At 41.3% G+C, this 22,648-nt stretch overlaps 1 protein-coding gene across 4 annotated transcripts in view; it reads right to left on the bottom strand.

Moving 5' to 3' along the window:
* HECW1 (HECT, C2 and WW domain containing E3 ubiquitin protein ligase 1) overlaps nucleotides 1–22,648 on the bottom strand; it is a 548,017-nt gene that overhangs the window by 400,142 nt on the left and 125,227 nt on the right. Inside the window, exon 2 of one of the 4 annotated variants that reach the window (XM_033088739.1) lies at nucleotides 5,538–5,595. The exons of the other annotated variants lie outside the window; for them this stretch is intronic. Coding sequence (XP_032944630.1) covers nucleotides 5,538–5,564 — 27 coding nt within the window. The 5' untranslated portion in view covers nucleotides 5,565–5,595. The remainder of the gene's footprint in view (nucleotides 1–5,537; nucleotides 5,596–22,648) is intronic. 4 annotated transcript variants of the gene reach the window in all.

The raw sequence follows: 22,648 nt of genomic DNA, 5'->3' as shown, positions 1-22,648 counted from the left end.
AATCCAAAGGCATCTTAGTTTTTTAGACTTGTGACTGTTAAGTGAAAATATACTAGGTATTGTAAATTGCATCGAGTTCCCTTTTCCACTAGGGTATGTTCAAGCAATCTGGGACTACAAATGAATCGGGTACTATGATAGCTTGGCACATTGATAGTCTCTTGTAGTCTACAAAGAGAATCAAAGCTATATAAAGTGACTGGGAGAGAATGAAGGAGGAGAAAGCTCCATAGTGCCCATCCAATAAGGAAGGGTCCCTGATACTGGAGACATCACTGCCTTGGGCATTGCAAGGCTGACATAAAACAGGCTGAGACAAGAGCTGCCTTCGGAGACCAGCAGGAGGTGAGCTAAGTGAGAACAATGAAAGTCTGAAGATCTACCCCTCTGACTTAAGGACCTCCTCACTCAGCTCCTGCCAAGAGCTGCCAAGCAGAACGTGGGTTCAAGTCTGCGAGAGGTTTTGATTTTTTTTCAAGAGAAGCTAAGATTATATAAAGCTAAGAGTTTTATATAAAATTGTCTGTTTTTTAACAAAGTCATCAACAAAATCAAATCCACCCTCCAAACAACAACAACAACAACAAAACACTATCAGCCAAATAAAATAACCTCATTAGGAAGTATAGAGGTGGTGACCTCTGGGTTATATTTTTATGCAAGTTCAGTGACGGCATGGCTTTTAGAGGTCGTATCCAGACGTGGGGTGCAATAGCAGAGCAAGAGAACACAGGAACCCCAGGCCCTTTCTTCACCTCTCCTTACCCTGCTGTCTCTTTCCTTTAACACTTCCAGTTCCTGACATCACGTTATATACTTTTTGTGATTTTAGTTTTCTGACAACCCTCTCCCCGCAACTAGAATGAAATCTCCATGAGGGCAGGTGCCTGTCTGTTTGTTCATGGCTATATACCCAGCACTTCAACTGTATCTGGTACGTAAGTAGGTGATCAATAAACAAGTGCCCAGTGAACAATGAATACCTAGTCCATGCCTCTATCCAAAAGCCAGGCTGAGCTTATGTTCTTGGGCTCTTATTCCAGAGTCTGACATCTACTTCCTAGCAGTTCATGATGCTGCTTTGTTCCAGAACGACCCAAGGTAATCTCTGTCTAAATAGTTGAACACGAATAGAATACTTCCAAATCCTACTTGTATTTTGTAAAAACAAAAAACAAAAAAACAAAACAAAACAAAACAAAAAACCTGCATGATAGAAAGGCAGATCCACTTGTGGTATGCATTTAGCTGTGATCATGAAAATACTGACTTACTGTTTGAAATCGTGTAAAGCAAGAACCTTCATTAAGAAAATACAGCTAGGCCGGCTCGGTGGCTCAGGCAGTTGGAGCTCCATGCTCCTAACACCGTAGGCTGTTGGTCCGATTCCCACATGGGCCAGTGAGCTCTCAATCACAAGGTTCCTGGTCCTTTCAACCACAAGGTTTGACTCCCACAAAGGATGGTGGGCTGCACCCCCTGCAACTAGCAACAGCAACTGGACCTGGAGCTGAGCTGCGCCCTCCACAACTAAGATTGAAAGGACAACAACTTGACTTGGAAAAAGCCCTGGAAGTACACACTGTTCCCCAATAAAGTCCTGTTTACTTCCCCAATAAAATCTTTTTTAAAAAAAGAAAATACAGCTAAGCAAGCAGACCCAGGGCCCATATCTGCTGACACACAGTGCTGCGCTGAGACTGCAATGGGACACTAGTGATGTCTGCTCTCCAAGAATTCTATGTAACTCAAATGGACAATGCTAGGGGACTTCTAGTTCTTGCTGGAAAAGAGGCATCATCTGGGGCTGCTTACAAAGCAAACACTCCTTTGCATGAAAAAAAAACACTTACTATACATTACTCAAATAAGCAAAGTTAAAAACAGTTACACATGCATGCTTTTTGCCACCTGCTGTCTGAAGAAAACATCTATGCAATGTGCATGCCCTAGTTTAAACTAATCTTTGAATTCCACAGAAAAGCATCCTTCCTGTGCCTCTCTCTCTTTCTAGGGTTGAGTCCACAAAGGGACTAGAAATACATTTCCCTTTAAGTGAGGAAAAAAATATGTTTAAAGGACAGATGAGACCGTTTATAAAAACACTTACTATGAAAGACCAGGACAAATTAAGTACTCAAGAGACACTTTCTAAAGAGCAGGCCCAGAAGTGTTCAAGGCCATGGCCTTGTTCTGAACTTGCAGCTCTGGTCCTGCTGGGCATTGTTAACAGAAAGGGTTGAGCCTCAGGGCCTAGTCCTCCAGGTTGGTGCATCCGGATTTATGCTCAGAACAATTATTGTGGCATCAGTTTTAGTTTGGAAGACTTAAGCAAGAACACAAATGTTATGGAGCCATAGATTTACTCTATTATATAGAGTTTGGGGTCAAGGAGAAGGAAGTGACCAGGAACTTTCTGTATCAGGGCAGGGATGTACAGTCAGGAGGGGACTTTGTTGAGTGGAGACAGGGCTGAGCCTGGGTCCCCCAGAGACCTGAAGATTCTGGCTGATCTTGGATAACACACAGCCTCTCTGGGCTACACTTTCTACGTGAGAAGTTTTAAAGATCCCTCCCATCTTAATACACTATTCTTCCAAGTCCTGCCGCCTAGCACATGCGCTGATACAGAAAGAATCTAGTAAGCTATGTTTTTCTCCCTATTTTTTCTATTCCTCTCCCTCCCTCCAATAAAGGCAGTCAATTCTGGCAAAGGAGCACATCTTAGTTCTGCCTCCCTGCTCCAGATGCTCAGACGAAATCCTGAAAAACCCAGAAGAACTGATTCTCTCAATTCTTTGAAAAGTGTGGCCGACGTGGAGTTAAGCTGCTCAGAGGCCTGTTAAGATGCGCTCCTGGTCTTGTGAGGGTGCTTTGACCTAGGTGGGGGTACAAACGCCTGCCGTCCTACCCAACACAGCTGTCTCTGAACACACAGCCTTTGCTCCTGAAAACCAACTGTGCTGGAAGAGGCTGTCAGGCGGGAGCACCTGGCACAATTCTCCTTGCTCCCTCTTTCTATCGCAGGCACATTTCTCTCTCATACAACCAGCACCTAGGTAGTGGGACCTGACAGACACAGAAATGTTAGTCTTTGTAACACATAATCCCTAATGTTTGTTTTTCAAAAAAGGATCATTGATGGGCTTCAGGAAACCTACCGGTGAGCAACAAGACCCTCATCTTTGTAGCAGAAAGATGTACAGTGCAGATTTCTTTTCCATTCTCTTATTTACAGACATACAGAGGCTTAGTTCCCGTCAGTTTTAGCCAATGGTTCACAACCATGGGTGCATCTAAGAATCACCCCAGACTTTCAATATGCAAAGGCCCACGTTCCACATGTAAAGCTGTATTTACATGTGGTTTGAGATGTACCACTGGTTTGAGCATGAAATTCCCCCTCATTTGGGCCTCTTCCAGAGATGAGCATCATTTATCCTGCTAAGGATCATTCCAGAAGTTGAAAGGTATTTTACACTAAATGGTCAGTTAAACGAACCCTAGTACATCTCCAGATATTTTTATAAGTCTAGCTGGGAATGCTGCAGACTCATTTCAGAGCATGGTGAATCTTCTTAGAAAGTATTATAGAAAGCTTTAGGACAGTAGGGATCAATATCAATTTTGAAGTTTTAAACAAAATACACAAAAGTGATAGGGCTCTAACATTTCCTTTATCGTGCAAAGTTTGGGGCAAGGAGTTTTGCATTAACTTGCCATGGATGGAAACTGGGAATAAGGTAGCTGTCCCTTCAGGTTTCCGGTGTCATAGTTGTGCAGAAAGTTATGATTATGCCCCTGATTCCCAAACTCCTTCGGGAGCATCGCTTGTGATCTCAATCTTCTCTCTCCCATTAATCAGGGAGCGCTCACTCACATAAATGTCCAGGGAGAATATTCGGCCATTGAGTTTCCTGGATCACTGAACAAATTCCCTTGAGATGATCTGTCTGCACATTTAGCTTTGCTATTAGATTAAAAAAGTCTGATTTGAAGGCAAGTCTTGTACCTGAGGATACACATGGGCTGAAATTCTCTAGGACAGGGAGGCACTAACTTTCCAACGATACCAATCCTGGAAAGAGAATAGGAGGGGTATTGTCCCGGAATGTTAAATGCACCCAAAAGGAACTACTAGGTATTGTAAAGACTTTTCACTGTATCTTCACAGTTAAAGAGAAAAGTCAGAAGTCCCAGGAGAATGCAAACAGATGCAGGTGCTGTGTATTGGGGAAAATGTCCTCTGAGCAAAAGCCAAGCCTTCCCCGCATGGAGGAGACTGGCGGTGAGCAACCCAGTGAACGTAGAGAACTCAAGCCTCTGCTGACAGCACACAGACTGCGATGCCCAACAAGAAGAGGTGCATTTACAAGGACTGCACTGTGACTTTCCCTGGACATTGGGCAGCACATAATTAAGTACTAATGAATGCTTCCTGAATACTACAACACATAAAACGCTCGTTCTCCAAATTACTCTAAACACACCAATTAAGAACGCTCCCATCTGGGTGAGTTGGAAGTAGTGTCCTATGATGGATGAAACCTGAGCTTGAGGGTCACTCACCCTCCTGTGAGCTGACGAGCGCCAAGACCCTCAGTGGACACCTCATGGCTTCCTTCTCCTTACTGCAGGGTTAGTTCAGGGATCAGCTGAACACACAGGTGGATGAGCTTAGTAAATAACAAAGTGCTTTGCAGATATAAGCTTTTACTGATTTTTTATAACAGAAGGCTCATTTAAGGACTGGCTGAGTGCCTATTCCCAGGGCAGCTGTAGGGCCCTTTGGGCGGGTATTCCAGCTCAGACAGGCAGCCTCATTTGAATCTCTGTCCTCACTTACACACCAGACTTTAAGGCAGTGACTCAGCCCTCTATGGCCCAGTTCCCTCAGATGAACAATAGGGACAATGGTCATACCTACTGCTTTGGATGGATGGTGGTGAGTAGAGAGAAACTCATGCAGGAAAACCATCCAACACAATCATGATTCACAGTGCCCAACAGATGTGGGGCTATCACCAGAAACTAAAATTGTAAAGTACATGAAGGAGGGGAGTGGGGGAAGCTGGGAAAAGCCCTTTCTGAGAGCCAGCAGCTGTAAGAAGCTCCTCTAAGGAACTGACAATCTCCTGAGTGGCTGGCCTGACTCTGAGTCACAGGAGAAACCACTGCTCTGGTCTCCAGGAGTATTTCTGTGTGTCCATATCAACTGGAAGGAAATGAACCAGCATAGTGTATTTTTTTCCCCAGGTACAAATTCACTTGCAACAATGGTATGTTCACAACACAAGAGGAACTTGGCATGCAAAGAACATCATCTCAAAATGGAGCACAGTCGAATTTGGGGTGGATGCAGGTGATGGGGTGTGGGGAGGTAGGTGATGGACGTCTAATGTCAGAGCTGCTCTTGGGAGGATGTCTGGGTTGGGCAGCCACAGTAAGCACAGGACTAAGGCGCATTCCATTATGAGTGGAGTGGTTTGTAATGGAATGACATGGATGGGTTCTTAGAATCAGAAAAACACACTGACCTTCACACTACACAGGTGCAGCAGCATAATGACCCACCACGTGTACACGCATCAATTCCTGAGGAAAGTCCAATGAGGTTAACTCAGTGTGTATCCCGAGCAAAGAAAATCAGTGACATTACTCACATGAAGAGCTTGGTGCCCCTACCCCCACCAAGATGCCTGGCTTGGGCAACCAACATGCAAAGAAACAAACAAACAAAAAATTACATGAGGATCATACTCATTTTTTTTAAATGGACAAAATGTAGCCAGCAAAATTATTTTGTTATAAATTATTCAATTTTATCTTAAAATTTAACTTTAAGAAATAAGAATCATGGGCATAGAAAAATTTTTTTTTCATTTTCAGGAAACCAGGATTTGGTGTGGGGTCTGTGGGGAGGGGGAATTCTGTCCCTCCCACCCCCTTGCTCTGAGAAAACTATCTAAAAGCATCTTCAGGTATGCTCCACTTATTAGACCCCCTCAACTACAAAGGAACCAATCTATAGTTAAACTGCTGAAAATATCACTGACACATCTTGGTGCCTTTCTCACTCAGGCATGTACTCAGATGTGAAAGACTCAAGTGGCAGTACCACCCCCTTACATATACAGTCCAGCAGAGTATCACCACAATGGCAGTATCTGCTCATATCATCAGCACTTTAGTACAGAGAAACCATATCAAAAATTAGGAATTAAGCAGAAAGATGTCAGGCACAGGAAAATTGCTGAAGTTATTCTACCAGGGTCCTCTTAATCCAGGTATCACTAGTTCATGAGTCTTTATTATGATTTTTATAACCTCATCTTCCTCTGAAGTTAAAGTAGCTACAGAAGTAATCAATATGGTCTTATTCCAGAAGAAAGTGATATATGATGTCAGTTTTCCAAAACCCCAGTAAAACATGAAGCTTTGCTGACAAATTAGTTTGTGTTAAGTCACAAGCTTGCATTCTGGATGCATAGATTATGTTCTCATCCCTGGTCCAGGCAGATTTGAATGGGAGGGGAGAGAAGGGGGGAGAGAGGGTGGGAAAGAGAGGGAAAAGAGAAGGAGAGGAGGGAGAGAGAGAGGTGAAGAGAGAGAGGGAGAAAGAGGGAGCAGAAGACAGGGAGAGAGAGAGAGAGATAAGAGAGGGAGAGAGAGAGAAGGAGACAGAGGGAGAAAGGGGAGAGAGGGAGAGAGAGGGAGAGAGAGGGGAGAGAGGAAAAGAGAGAGAGAGGGAGAAAGAGAGGGAGAGAGGAGGGGTAGAGAGAGAGAGAGGGAGAGAGTGGTGAGAGAGAGAAGGAGAAAGCGAGAGAATATATGACCTCCAGGTACTAAGAGGCTTCTCTTTGTCCAACCCCATGTTGGCCTCTACTTGGCTTCTCATAGGTTAGGAAACTGTCTGGTGTTGCCCTCCTGAGGCCCCTCTCCCTGTCATAACCACTGGCCTCCAGCGGTTCTGCAAGCTACCCAGCTCTGCTCCGTTTGCAGGCTCTTCCATGTTGGAGGTCCTCAGATCTTCCTATGTTCACACTCAGGGCCTGTATTCCCACCCATGGCCTCAAATTACTATCTGAACATTAACAACTCCCAAATTTCTGTGACAGCTTAGATATCTCATTTGAAGTCGAAACCCAACACCTACTGGGACTTCTCAAACGCAATGCAAAAAAACCTCAAACTTGATCCTCTCCCCAGAAGTCCAGACTCAGCAATAGTTCCTCCACGCATGTGGTATCCCTGTCAGGAACTTAGGAAACCACCTCAATTCCTTCCTTTCCCCCAGCCCGTCCTCTTCATCCAACCAAGCACCCAGTTCAGTTACTCTACCACTTAAAAGTTCATTTACGTTGGTGCAAAAGTAATTGCGGTTTAAAAGGTTAAAAATAATTGTGATGTCATCAAAATGGCAGCGTGAGGTGAGCCTCTGTAAATCTCCCCTGTCATTTGCAACTAGTGGAACAACTGTGGCTCCACAGGGGACTCCCTGCGCGGCGGACGGTGGGATGAGGAGGCCCACTGCTGGGTTCACCTAGGGGTAGGCGAGTCGCGCAAGCGGCTAGCGGGGAGGGGAGAGATACAGAGGTGGAGCCGCATGGGCGCAGGACGCAGACCTGGCTCCGGGCGACCTGGAGCTGCTGAAGCTGCGGGAGAGGGAGGAACTCGGACTGCTGGGGCTCTGTTTGTGGCCCACGGGGCTGAGGGGATCGCATGTGGCACGGCTGAGCCCAGCACTCACGGCAGAGACCTTGGAGGGGACACTGAGGGAAGAGGGCTGAAAACGGTGCTTTGAGCCCTCGCTGCGGAGCAGAGAGTGTAGGCCTTGGGCACTGGGACTGGCCACCCCCTCCCTACCCTCCCGGAGATCGCCCCGCCCTCACCTGCCCGGTGCTGGAGGCGGAGCAGTGGCAGTATCGGATCAGGGGAAGAGAATGTTTGCTGTTCGGGGAGCTTTGGACCGTGGATGCGGACTCTTGGCACAACTGGTTCCGGCGGAGGGGAGGGAGCTGTGGAAGTGGGACCGGATGTGGTGGTGGTCGCCACCATTGCTCTGGGCCACCTCTCACAACTCAGCCCACCTCTGGCCCCACTTATCTCGGCGGATCCCTGCAGGAATAAACAGACCTGCTGAAACAAATGGGCTCTGAATCTGGTACAGGAAGAGCTTTGGAACTTCAAAACTTCTCCACATACCCACATGGCCACTGTGCCCTGTGACCCAGGCAAACTATTAACAGAGGAGAAGCCCGTCTCCCAGGGAATACCCCCATTGTGTGAGAAGCTGGAATAGTGCAGAGAAATCATAGCACTACCGTGTGAGACAGAAAAAAAGGCTGCAGTTGGAGAGAAAATAAAACATTCTACCAACAAGTACTGGAAAACAAAAGAAAGACCTCTTCCTATCAACCTGTTGCAGAAGCCACTCCTGTAGATGTCTAGGAAGAGAAATAATAAATCAGTAATTCCCATGAATAATGAAGGCAACAAGACAGCTCAGAAAGAAAGTGAAAAGTCTCCAGAAAAGGAACTTAAAGTTATGGAAAGATGTGACTTAAATGAGAGAGAGTTCAAGATTGCAGTTCTGAAAAAACTCAACGAGATGCAAGAAACCACAGAAAGGCAGTTTAATGAACTCGGAAACACAATCAAAGAACAACATGAGCATTTTACGAAAGAGATTGAAATTTTAAAAAGGAACCAAATAGAATTTCTCGAGATTAAGAACTCAGTAGAAGAAATTAAGAATGAAATAGCCAGTTTAGGTAGTAGAGTTGATCAGATGGATGAAAGAATCAGTGACATCAAAGATAGAAACCTGGAAATTACACAAATGGAAGAAGAAAGAGACTTAAGACTTAAAAGAAATGAAAGAACTCTACAAGAACTTTCTGACTCCATCAGAAAGAACAATATAAGAATAATGGGAATACCAGAAGGAGAAGAAAGAGAGAAGGGAACAGAGGATACATTCAAACAAATTGTCGATGAGAACTTCCCAAACTTGTGGACAGAAATGGATCCTCGAATCCAAGAAGCAAATAGAAAACCTAATTACCTCAATCCCAACAGGCCTTCTCCAAGGCACACTGTATTGAAGCTGTCTAAAATCAACCACAAAGAAAGAATCCTCAAGGCAGTCAGAGAAAAGAAGACGGTAACCTACAAAGGAAAGCCCATTAAATTATCATCAGATTTTTCAGCAGAAACTCTACAAGCTAGGAAGGAGTAGAACCAAACATTCAAACTATTGAAAGAGAGAAATTCTGAGGCAAGAAGAATATATCCAGCAAAGATATCCTTTAGATATGAAGAAGGAATTAAGACCTTTCCAGACATACAGAAGCTGAGGTAATTTTTGAATACACTAACTGCACTACAAGAAATACTAAAGGAGGCTATTTGACCACCATCAACAGGGAAAATTTGAGGCAACCAACATAAAACGGGGGAGAGTAAAGACCTGAACAGGAATATGGGAATGGACAAAATAAGTGTCCTGAAGAAAATGGAATACTCTAAATATCAAACTTTCTTTTACATAAACTTAAAGGTAAACACTCAAAAAAACCCAGAACTGAAATATATACTGTAATAAAAGAAGAAACAGAGGGAAACATCATAGAATAACACCACACAGAAATAATAGACAACAACAAAAAGACAAAGAAACAATGGAGTCACAGCCTTACCAGAAAACTAAAGATAGAATGACAGGAAATCCTCATATGTCAAATAGTCACCGTAAATGTAAATGGACTGAACCCACCAGTAAAAAGACACAGAGTAGCAGACTGGATCAAAAAACTAAACCCAACCATATGCTGTCTCCAAGAGACACATCTCAGCTACAAGGACAAGCATAGACTCAAAGTCAAAGGGTGGAAATTGACACTCCAAGCAAATGGTACCCAGAGAAAATCAGGTGTAGCCACACTGATATCAGATGAAACAGACTTCAGGGTAAAAAAGATAACAAGAGACAAAGATGGACATATCATAATGTTAAAGGGGACTATACAACAAGAAGACGTAACAGTCATCAATATTTATGCCCCTAATCAGGGAGTACCGAAAATTACCAAACAATTACTAACAGAACTAAGGAGAGAAAATGACCAAAACACAATTATACTAGGAGACCTAAATACATCATTGACAGCTATGGATAGATCATCCAAACAGAAAATAAATAACGAAATAGCAGTCCTAAATGACACATTAGATGAAATGGACATAATTGACATATATAGAGCACTTCATCCTAAAACATCAGACTATACATTTTTTTCCAGTGTACATGGAACATTCTCAAGAATAGACCATATATTAGGACATAAAATCAGTCTCAGCAAATTTAAGAAGATTGAAAACATACCAAGCACATTCTCTGATCACAAGGCTTTGAAATTGGATATCAACTGCAAAAAGAAACCAGGAAAAAACACAAATACATGGAGATTAAAGAACATTCATTTAAAGAATGGCTGGGTCAAAGAAGAAATTAGAGGAGAGAGCAAAATATACATATAAACAAAAGACAACGAAAATACATTCTACCAAAATTTTTGGTAGTTTTAAGAGAAAAATTTATATCATTACAGGCCTATCTCAAGAAAGCAGTTTTATGAGGGAAATTTATATCATTACAGGTCTAACTCAAGAAACAAGAAAAATCCCAAATAAATAACCTCATGTTGCACCTTAAAGAACTAGAAAAAGAAGAACAAATGAAACCTAAGGTCAGCAGAAGAAAGGAAATAACAAAAATCAGAGCAGAACTAAATGAAATAGAGAACAAAAAAAAAATAGAAAAAATTAGTGTGCAAAGAGCTGGTTCTTTGAAAAGATTAACAAAATTGACAAACCCTTGACTAGACTCACTAAGATAAAAAGAGAGAGGACACTAATTAACAAAATCAGAAATGAAAAAGGGGAAGTTATCACGGACACCACAGAAATACAAAGGATCATTCAAGAATACTATGAAGGACTATATGCCACCAAATTCAATAACCTAGAAGAAATGGACAAGTTTTTAGAAACATATCCTTCCTAGGCTGAACCATGAAGAACTGGAAAATCTAAACAGACCGATCACCAGTAACGAAATTGAATCAGTCATCCAAAACCTTCCCAAAAGCAAAAGTCCTGGACAAGATGGCTGCACTACTCAATTCTACCAAATCTTCAAAGAGGATTTAATACCAATCCTGCTCAAACTCTTCCAAAAAAATTGAAGAAGAGACAATACTCCCTAACTCATTTTATAAGGCCAACACTACCCTTTTTGTACTCCTTACCTGGTAAGGACTACACAAAAAATGAAACTACAGACCAATATCTCTGATGAATACAGATGCAAAAATCCTAAACAAAATTATAGCAAATCGAATACAATAATGCATTAAAAGGATTATTCATCACGACCAAGTGGGGTTCATCCCCGGGGTACAAGGATGGTTCAACATCTGCAAATCCATCAATGTGATACATCACATAAACAAAATAAAGGACAAAAATCATATGATTATATCAATTGATGCAGAAAAAGCATTTGACAAGACACAACATCCATTTATGTTTAAAACACTTAATAAAATAGGTATAGAAGGAAAATACCTTAACATCATAAAGGCCATATATGACAAATCCTCAGCTAATCTCATAATTAATGGTGGAAAACTGAAACCCTTTGCTCTACGTTTCAGGAACACGACAGGGCTGTCCCCTATCACTTCTGCTTTTCAACATAGTGTTGCAATTCCTTGCCAAAGCAATCAGTCAAGAGAAAGAAATAAAAGGCATTCAAATTGAGAAGGAAGAAGTTAAATTGTCACTCTTTGCAGATGACATGATGCTATATATAGAAAACCCTAAAGAGTCCACCAAAAAGCTATTAGAAACAATCAACAAATACAGTAAAGTTGCTGGCTACAAAATCGCGTACTATAGTCCATTGTATTCCTATATACTAACAATGAAATCTCAGAAAAAGAAATACAAAAAACAATTCCTTTTGCAATTGCAGCAAAAATAATAAAATACCTAGGAATAAACTTAACTAAGGTTGTGGAAGACCTATATGCTGAAAACTACAAGACATTTTTAAAAGAAATTGAAGAAGACACAAAGAAATGGAAAGACATTCCATGCTCATGGATTGGAAGAATCAACATAGTTAAAATGGCCATATTACCCAGAGCAATATACAGATTTAATGCAATCCCTAAAAAATCCCAATGGCATTTTTTAAAGAAATAGAACAAAAAATCATCAGATTTGTTTAGAACCACAAAAGACCCCAAATAGCCAAAGCAATCTTAAGAAAAAGGAACAATACTGGAGGTATCATACTCCCTGACTTTAGCTTGTACTACAGGGCAACAATAATCAAAACAGCATGATATTGGAAGAAAAACAGACACATAGACCAATGGAATAGAATTGAGAACCCAGAAATAAATCCACTTAAATATGGACAGATAATTTTTGACAAAGAAGCAAAAAACATACAATGGAGGAAAGACAGCCTCTTCAATAAATGGTGCTGGGAGAATTGGATAGCCACGTGCAAAAGAATGAAACTGGACTGCTGTCTGTCACCATGTACCAAAATTAATTCAAAATGGATCAAAGTCTTAAGCATAAGACCTGACACAATAAACTGCATGGAAGAAAACATAGGTACTAAACTTATGGACCTCAAATTCAAAGAGCAATTTATGAATTTGACTCCAAAGGCAAGGGAAGTCAAAGCTAAAATAAATGAATGGGACTACAAGGAACTCATGAAACTCAACAGCAAAAGAAACAAACAACCCAGTTGAAAAATGGGCAGAGGACCTGAAGAGACATTTCTCCAAAGAGGATATACGAATGGTAAATAGACATATGAAAAAATGTTCAACATCACTAATCATCAGAGAATTGCAAATAAAAACCACAATGAGATATCACTTCACCCCAGTCAGAATGGCTATCATCAACAAAACAAAGAGTAACAAGTGTTGAAGAGGCTGTGGAGAAAAAGGAACCCTCATACACTGTTGGTGGGAATGCAGACTGGTGCAGCCATTATGGAAGGCAGTGTGGAGGTTCCTCAAAAAATTACGAGTAGAATTACCATATGACCCAGCAATCCCTCTCCTGGGTATCTACCCACAAAATCTGAAAACATTTATCCATAAAGACACGTGTGCTCCAATGTTCATTGCAGCTTTGTTTACGGTGGCCAAGACATGGAAACAACCAAAATGTCCTTCAATAGATGAATGGATAAAGAAGTTGTGGTATATATACACAATGGAATACTACTGGGCGGTAATAAAAGATGATATAGGAACATTTGTGACAACATGGATGGATCTTGAGAGTATAATGCTAAGCGAAATAAGTCAGACAGAAAAAGCAGAGAACCGTATGATTTCACTGATATGTCGTATATAAACCAAAAACAACAAAAGAACAAGGCAAACAAATGAGAAACAAAAACTTGCGACACAGACAATAGTTTAGTGGTTACCAGAGGGTAACGGGGTTGGGGGGTGGGAGATGAGGGTAAGGGGGATCAAATATATGGTGATGGAAGGAGAACTGACTCTGGGTGGTGAACACACAATGGGATTTATAGATGATGTAATACAGAATTGTACACCTGAAATCTATGTAATTTTACTAACAACTGTAACCCCAATAAATTTAAAAAAATAATAATTGTAAAAACCGCAATTACTTTTGCACCAACCTAATAGAATCCATCTGCTTCTCACCATTTCTACCTACTCCATCATGGCACAAGCCTCTCTCTTCTACCCAATCGCAGTTGATCCTAAGTGTTCTCCCATCCTACTTTTGCCCCAAAAACATTCTCTACACAGACAGAATGCTTTTTATAAAGGGAACATCTGATTGTGGCACTCCTTTGCTTTAGTGGCTTCACACTTCTTTTGGGCTAATGTTCTAAACACAAGTTTGAGATTTGTTTATTCTATGCAAACGTGCAAAGTGGACCTGGCCATGCCTCCTCCTCCTAGCTAGCCCCACTGCCTGCCTCCCTCCATCCCACCAGTGACACCCAGACACTCGGGGAGGTTTACAGTCTTCAGAGGCACTTGCTTTCCCTTGTCTTGGAGACTTCCTGCTGTCTGAAATGTGCTTCCCTCAGCCCTTCCTTCTCCACAATGTTCAGTCCTCGGCCCCTCTGTGTCCCCCAGCCAGGACAGATGTCCCTGGAACAGTACCCTGCACTTATTTTGGCAGTTTTGAAAATAATTCTAAAGAACTAGTTATGTAATTTGTTTAATATCGGTCTTGCAAAGTCACTCATGGCTCTGTGGTGGCTGGGCTGTTGTCCTCAGTACTTAGACAGAGCCTGGTATAAGGGCATGCTCTCTATATACAGTGAGAATTGGATGAATGAACGAGTGAGTGATTGGGACTGTCTCAGTCCTTGAGGAACTCAGTGTAGACTTTTGAAGATACGAAAGAAACTTTTTGTTGTACCTGTCCTAAACAAAATGTTTATCCAATCAATCAAATGTATACACACACACTCTAAAACGGTAAGCAGAACAGAAAAATAAATAAATAAAAGACCATTCAAATTAGATGCTATTTATTTAGAATTTAGTGCTGAGAATACTGGTGTATTTCACTTTGCAATTTACTGTAAATTGTTTTCTTGCAGTTTTATAAACATTTCACTGCAAAACTTAATGCTGGCAAAGAAGAATGGAGCAGAATTGGAGACTTAATTAATAAAGTGAATGGGGATGAAAAAGGATCCAGCTTTAGATCTCAGAATCTTACAACACCCTACCAAGAAGGCCAGGACAGAACACTCTTCCATCAGTAATAAGCTGGAGCCCAAAGAATTTAAGAAATGAAATGGGGACCAAGTGACCTATCTACATGAAAGCAACCAGATAAGGGCTCTACCTCTGCTTTCAGCGCAACTAAGATTTACGCTGGTTTGGGTAAACCAGCTCCTCATTTCTGCTCTACAGGATCCTGCCAGATCCCAGTGAATGAGGACAAAGCTTTCAAGTGGAGGAAATTCCAACAAGAAATAACAATTGACAGCATTAGGGATCAACATCTTGTATCTTGTACATGACCCGAGATTAGGCAATTCTTCCTTTAAATCACAAGTGATTTATATGCAGCTGTACAAGTATGCACTTCTGTTGCACTCAAAGGGCTGTGACCTTTGGGGATGCTCTTGGAGCCCACACCCAGGACAGCAAGTAAGTCAAGTGTGATGATGCCTCTGAAGACCCTTACAGTAAGGCCTGCGACAGTAGTGACAGTAGAGCAGGGGCAGCATGGCAAGACACAGCCTTTGGCGAGGCTGCTCCTTTCTGGTTCTGAGTCAGCTATCTGGCCCTTGGCATCTGCTCCAAGGCTCTGTGAACTAACCCTTTGACAGCGCCATCCCGTGTCAAAACTAACCACTTCCTTGGCCCAACGCTCTTTTACTGCTAATAGGTCACCTGGGTATTAGTTTCCATCATTAAAAATCAAATCAACCAGATAAGATGTTACTCCAGGGCCAGCATTGGTCTTTCTTCTACCCAGATGAGCTAAGGTCAAAAACCTAACACAGAAAGCATAACATTGGCCCTCAGACCACATGGTGATTTATCATGTCCTAAAATTTTGCTTTGTTTTGTTTTGCTTTTTTTCTATTCATTCAGTCTGCATCTGAGAAGTGGAGCCTTTTTGAGGAAGAGATCACAGTCACTCATGAGTGCAATGGATAAAGATAAGCAATATGAAAAATTACAGATTTTAAAAACTTTTTTTTGTAATTACAGAAACAATGTATATTTGCTGTTTAAGAAGCCAGGTTATACAGAAAATATGATGAAAAGTCACTCATAATCCCATACCTAAGCCAGAGATTCTGGTTTAGGGTGGCTCCCTTATTTGTAAGGAATGGTTTGAGGGAAGTTTAGCCAAGGTGCCATTTTCTGGGCAGCCAGGTCCTAGGAGGTCCCACTGGCCGGTGGGCGGGCATCATGGGAAAGAAGCCCCAGAGTTGCTGGCACTCAAAGGAGGTTTGTGATATTTAAAAAGAGTTATACTTATTTTAAGTGCATGTTCCTGATATCCTCAGAAAACCAGTCAGCCAGCAAAATCACCCTTCACAAAAGATTGCAATCATGATTACTGTTTATTTTAAGTTGTCCTTAGAATGGATGCTTGACATTTCGGATCTGTTGTGTTCCAATGGGAGATGCCAAGGTGCAGAGACATGTAAAGACATATAATTTTCATATCAGTGGCCCCAAGCCCTCAAGAAAATGTGATTCCCTCCTTTTTCTCACATTCCAAGATCCTAGCCCACTGTCTGCCATCTGATAAATATTTGCTGACTGACTGACTGACTGACTAGATAAACGGAGGAAAGACTAACCTGCATATACATATTCCCGCACATCTGGGAGGGTTCAAATCACACCAGACCCCCTTGGAAGGACAAATTAAGCTCAAATGTAAATGTTTGAATGAGATTTTTAAAATTATTTCTTCTTAGACATCAGAATTTACATTTACTAATAAAATGATTCTTGTTGTGAGATCCCAGGGACAAGTTGTTTTACTAAATTTCCCCCGCTTGTTGGGACTTATCAGCAAGGATGCACCAGTTGACAGCCAGCGTGGATAGTATGTTGAAACTGATGACAGTTTGGTCCTGTTTCCAGCTTTGTGACCATGAACCAATCAGTGCTAATCTGGTCTGACTGGTTTTGTTTCATTCCAAGCTCATTTCTTTCAGTCCCTTTTCTTGATTCCATTTAAATTTTCAGGAGATATAAAATTTACTATCCCATAACCTTCAGGGTATTATTATTGAATTCATTTTCCTGGGAAGAGGTTTCTTCATGAGTCAACACTTAATAGCATCATTTCCTGTCATTAATGACTTAAAATGCCTTTCAAGTTGTCAGGCACTTCCATTCTTCTAGATCCTTTCTCTTAAATTAAAAAAAAAGGTGTGTATGTGGGGGTGGGGTATGGGGTTGGGGTGGCTTTAATAAACAAGCCAGGCCTTACTTGAAGAACATGGACTTGGTTGGATAGCTTATTGGTTTTTTTGCTTTTTTGTTTTTTTCCCCAAGTCAAATTGTTGTCCTTTCAGTCTTAGCTGTGGAGGGCGCAGCTCAGCTCCAGGTCCAGTAGCCATTGTTAGTTGCAGGGGGCGCAGCCCACTATCCCTTGCGGGAGTCGAACTGGCAACCTTGTTGTTGAGAGGAAGCACTCCAACCAACTGAGCCATCCAGGAGGCAGCTCAATTCAAGGTGCCGTGTTCAATCTTAGTTGCAGGAGCCCACCGTCCCTTGCGGGAGTCGAGGAGACCAACCGGCAACCTTGTGGCAGAGAGCCCACTGGCCCATTTGGGAATTGAACCAGCAGCCTTCGGAGTTAGGAGCACGGAGCTCCAACCGCCTGAGCCACCGGGCCGGCCCAGCTTATTGTTTTATTCATACTCATTTTATTAATATATATTTCATTGTCATTTATTTGTATATTTCTCCAGTTATTCATCATATTCATGGCTAAATCTCTACTACTAATGATACACAGAGGGAAAATGAAGTTGGCTTGACTTGAAACTTCCAAGTTACCCAAACTTCCCATTTGACATTTTCTTTCCAACCTGATGGGCTCATTGCTGATTCTAAGGAAGACTAGTTCCAAAGATGGCCAGTTTCTCCTCAGAGGGACAGTTTCAACTCCATGACCAGGCAACATAAATACCTACGTGAGTGCAGCCTCCTGCTTTCAGTACCATATTTCTCAAACCCCAACTCTGAGCAGCAGAGGGGTAGTGCCAGGAGGCGGAGTGAAGCTAAGACTTGCAGGTAAGGTGGTGAGGATGCGGGGAAGGGGGATCACCCCCAGCCAGCCCTCCTATCAGACCAGTCTTCATGGACATGAGCTGGGTCCCCACCCCACCACTTCCATCCCTCCCAGTGCTGTGATGTACCTCTGCTCGGAAAAGGGTTGTTTGCTTCCTCCCCCGCCCCGCCCCCCAATCTTCAGGTTCCATCCACAGGACATCTGCGATGAGGAAACACTCATAATAGAACTCCATACTTGACTGACTACACAACAAAGCTGTCTTCTGAGACTAGCTGATACCAGGATGTTTTCATCAAAAACAGACTTTAGTAGCAGACTATCAGAACATTTTCCTTGTACAGTCAGCAATATGTTAGGGCAGAATTATGCAAAGCATATGGGCTTACCACTGCCCTCAGCAACTAGGGGCTCATGCTCACTGGTTTCAATAGCTCATTTAATTTACCCACCGCAGATGTGAGAACAGACTTCATCCTGTTCAGCGTGTTTTCATGCTTCAAGTGTCAAAAGAAGAAGAAAAAAATGGCTGATAAACTGCATTTCTGTCTCTATTTTCAAAATCTGTCACCACTTGTCTTTGAAGGGTGAGTTTTGCTTATCTTTAGGGAATCAGAGAGGTACTATATAGCAAAACAGGCTCAAAGTCATTCAGTAGTTACTGACCACTTACCACATGTCTGGCATCATTTTAGCATTGGAGAATGCAGTAGAAAAGCTAATATTTATCATTTATATAGCTTCCTATGTGCCAGGTACCGTTCGAAGGGCTTAATTCTCACAACAGCCTCGTGAAGTAATTGCTATGTTTGCCTACATTTTACAGATGAGGAAACTGATGCATAGAATTGTTATGTAACTATAGACAAAAAAAGGGGGCCACATGTTAAACCTGATGAACTCAGGAGACTGAAAATTAACCACATAGGATGGTGTGAACATAAAAATTCCTAACTAAGGTGGGCCATGGCGGGAAGTCACACTTTTAGCCTGAAGCTTCCTTGACAAAGGTCAAGCTCTACCTCCAGTGAGCCTGTCTGTCCTTCTGCATCTAGGATAACACGCCCTTGGAATGTCAGAGTAGTTCCTTTTTCTGGTCCAGAGCAGGAAACTACAGAATCCCTCATTATTATTCTTGTCCACTGATTACCATGTCCATGTGCTGTAAGAAGTGAACTATTAACTATCCTATACCCACCTATGTAAAAGATGTACCTGTCTCTCCAATTTGCTTTTATCCAATCCCAGAGATTCCCCTACCCCCTTTGCTTTCTCCTTCCCCTTTATCTACCACCAATGGTTTTCATGTAACCCTCCTCCTTTGCTTCTATGTATAAAATAAACTGCAAACCACCATTTTGCAGAGCATTTCTCAACCCATTGAGATTTTGACATGGCAATTGTCATCAGTTTGGCTCAAATAAACTCTTATAAGCTTTCTCTTAGACAGAATGTTTTTTTTTCATCACCATAACTTACTCAACATCACACAAAGAGAAAAGAGCAGAGCCCGATTCAAACCCAGGCACCAAGCTCCAGAGTGCAGATAGACCTGGCCCCTGCCCTAAAGGAACCAATATTCTAAAGTTATCTGTTAACACACATTGAACAGATAAACTGAATACAAAGCGTGCCTTAGATCACTAAGTTTAAGAGCTGAGGAGGGTTGCAGGCATTTCCTGTTCAGTGATTTCAAGTTTATTTTGGTCAGAAATGCCTTCAAGACATTGATGGGAAGAAATGTATCTTCTCTCAGAAACTGTGAGGCCCCAGCTTCCTCTTAGGTAGACAGACTCACTTTTTCTGTTTTTGTTTGTTTGTTTGTTCATTTATTTGTTTCCACTTTACAATCTAATATTTCTGAAATTTATCCTTGTGTATGATTAATTATATTCATTACCTCTTTCATTTTAGGTTTTTGCCCCCACAAGTAGTTTTCCAAGTGCTATTTCTTAAGCAATCATTCAATATACTATAATATACTAAAGTTTTATATTAATTCATATGTGTTCAGGATTATTAATCTCTTTATTGTTTTTCCTAATGGTAGGGTAGATGTTGAGGAAAATTTGCCTTCATTAGTTGATGTGAACTTTTGTCTATTAGCTTTTATCTGTTCCTGCATGTGAAGTGATTTTTGTGCTGTGATCAGGGATTGAGTAAATTCCCCCTTCGGTCTCATTCTCCCGAGCAGGGGAGACATGAGATGAGGTTGCTTTTCTGTTTGGTCTCATTCTCCCAAATATGGGAGATGTGAGATGAGGCTACTGTTCTGTCTGTGCTGTGAGGTGATAGTTAGCTTAGGGTTAGAAAAAAATCCTATGATCAGGGGTTGAGAGAATTCCCCCTTTGGTCTCATTCTCCTGAGTAGAGGAGATAAAAGATGATGTTGCTTTCTGTCTGTTTCGCTCTCATCAGCAGATGAAGTGAAGAAGTAGCTAAGTTATATCAGGATGACGTGACAGGCACGTTGACAGGCCTTGTTGCTTATCCGGATGAATTGGCCCTACGGCCGGATGAGCAGTATTTGTATCAGTAACTGTTGGACCCCCTCAGAACTGACCATTCCCGGAGGGGGAGGCAGGAACAAGAAGCTTGGCTCTAAGGTACATCTGAGAAAATATGTAAGACAGACCTCAGTTGGCAGTGTAATCAATTATTCTTTTCGTCATTTGGTCATTTGTCACTGGTGATTTTTCATCATTCTAACATTTTGAAGACTTCCAGCAACATGCAGCTTACACCAGGGGATGACCTGACTTCCAGCCGCGAACCTGGTGAGGGCTGGCTGGTTCCCGACCTCTCCAGTGTTGTTCCCCACGGTTAGTCTTCTTGAGAACTTGTTAGCGTCTAGAAAACTTGTATGCAGCTTGCAGCTTACAGCATCAGAAGACATCTTGACTTATAGCAACAACAATGACGACAACATTCTTCAGATTGTTAACACCTTAAAAACTTATATGTAGTTTGCAACTTATAGCATCAGAAGAAGCCTTGACTTCTAACAATAACAACAACAATGGCAACAGCAGCAGCATTCTGGGGAACTAACAAGCAGCAGTGTGGGAGATGCCTGAGTTTCTCTCAGCTACAGACTTGGCAAGGTTTTGATTTATGACTTTTCCAGTGTTCTTCTCCCCCAGTTTGGTGAGCTTTTGACATCTACTGTAATAGTTACTATCCTATAGAGCTTATTACTGCTTTTGGATACTCCTTACTGATGTTATTTGTGTATTTAGCCAAGTGATTTTTGATCAATAGTAAACATATGTTGGGATCTCTTAAACTTATATGTATGTGTATGCCTGTGACATGACATTGTTATCAATGTATATAGTTTATTCTTAACCACCTTTACTGTCTAACGTTAATATAGTCTATTAATTGTCTATTAATTGACTTTTACTATTGTATATTGCTAAATAAATTGATTAGATATTAAATTAATTAATTAATTAGCCCCATTTTAGTGTGTGTCCCTCCCCTTTCTTTTTCCCACTCATCATTACACTATTCATATTTAGACATACAAAATTTTCATGTTTGTGTGTGCTCCTCTACATGTGCTAAGACATATAAATGTATTTACTATGCGTTTGTTATATATAATGCATTGGGTAGCACAAGTACCTCCTTCACTAATCTTTGAAATAAATTCTTCTCAAAAATCTTCTAGCTATGCTTACATTTTATTCTGTCTATAACCTGGAGGACCAGGTTGCTGTGAAACCAGGGGGACAAGTAAAAATTGCCTATGAGAGCATTGTAGTTATCACAAGGCATTTATAAGAGTTGGGGGGCAGGGGAGTGCCAGCAACACCCACACAGAGGACTCCCCAGCAAAGATGCCAATACTTAAACTTGATTGGCCACATTTTGAACATAAAATTCTCATAGATATTGTTAGTGAAATTAAACTAAACTAACAAATTAATACAGGAAGGTTTTAAACATTGATATCCCATCCAGAAGCATCATCTCTTTCTCTACTTATTAATTCCTGTTTTAATTGTTTAATAGCTTTATTTTTCTTTCTTATTTTCCAATTACAGTTGACATTCAAGATTGTATTGGTCTCAAGTGCAGAGCACAGTGGTTATAAACATTTATATAACTTAAGACATAATGCCACTGATAATTCGAGTAAACCCTTGACACCATACATAGTTATTAAAATATTACTGACTATATTCCCTATGCTGTACTTTACATCCCTTTGGCTATTTTGTAACTGACAATTTGTACTTCTTACTCCCTTCCCCCTTTTCACCCAGCTCCCCAAATTCCCCTACCATCTGACAACCATCAATTTGTTCTCTGTATCTATGAGTGTGTTTCTGTTTTGCTTTTTCATTTATTTTATTTTATTTTTTAAGACATGTGATGTAAGTGAAATCATATGGTATTTTCATTTTTCTATCTGACTTATTTCACTTAGTATACTATCCTCTAGGTCCATCCATCCTGTCACAAATGGTAGATTTCAATGTTTTTTATGACTGAGTAATATTTCATTGCACATATGTACCACTTCTTTATCCAATCATATGTCAATGGACACTTAGGTTGCTACCATATTTTGGCTATTGTAAATAATGCTTCAATGAACATAAGAATGCATATATCTTTTCAAAAGGGTTTTAGATTTCTTCAGATAAATAACCAGAAGTAAAATTACTGGGTCATATGGTAGTTATATTTTTAATTTTTTGAGGACCCTCCATACTGTTTTCCATAATAGTTGCACAAATTTGTAATCCTGCCAACAGTG

Source organism: Rhinolophus ferrumequinum, chromosome 20 (genome assembly GCF_004115265.2).
Source record: "Rhinolophus ferrumequinum isolate MPI-CBG mRhiFer1 chromosome 20, mRhiFer1_v1.p, whole genome shotgun sequence".
Classification (NCBI taxonomy): Eukaryota; Metazoa; Chordata; class Mammalia; order Chiroptera; family Rhinolophidae; genus Rhinolophus; species Rhinolophus ferrumequinum.
The sequence above is the reverse complement of the archived record's forward strand: the minus strand, read 5'-3'. Positions and strand labels throughout refer to the sequence as shown.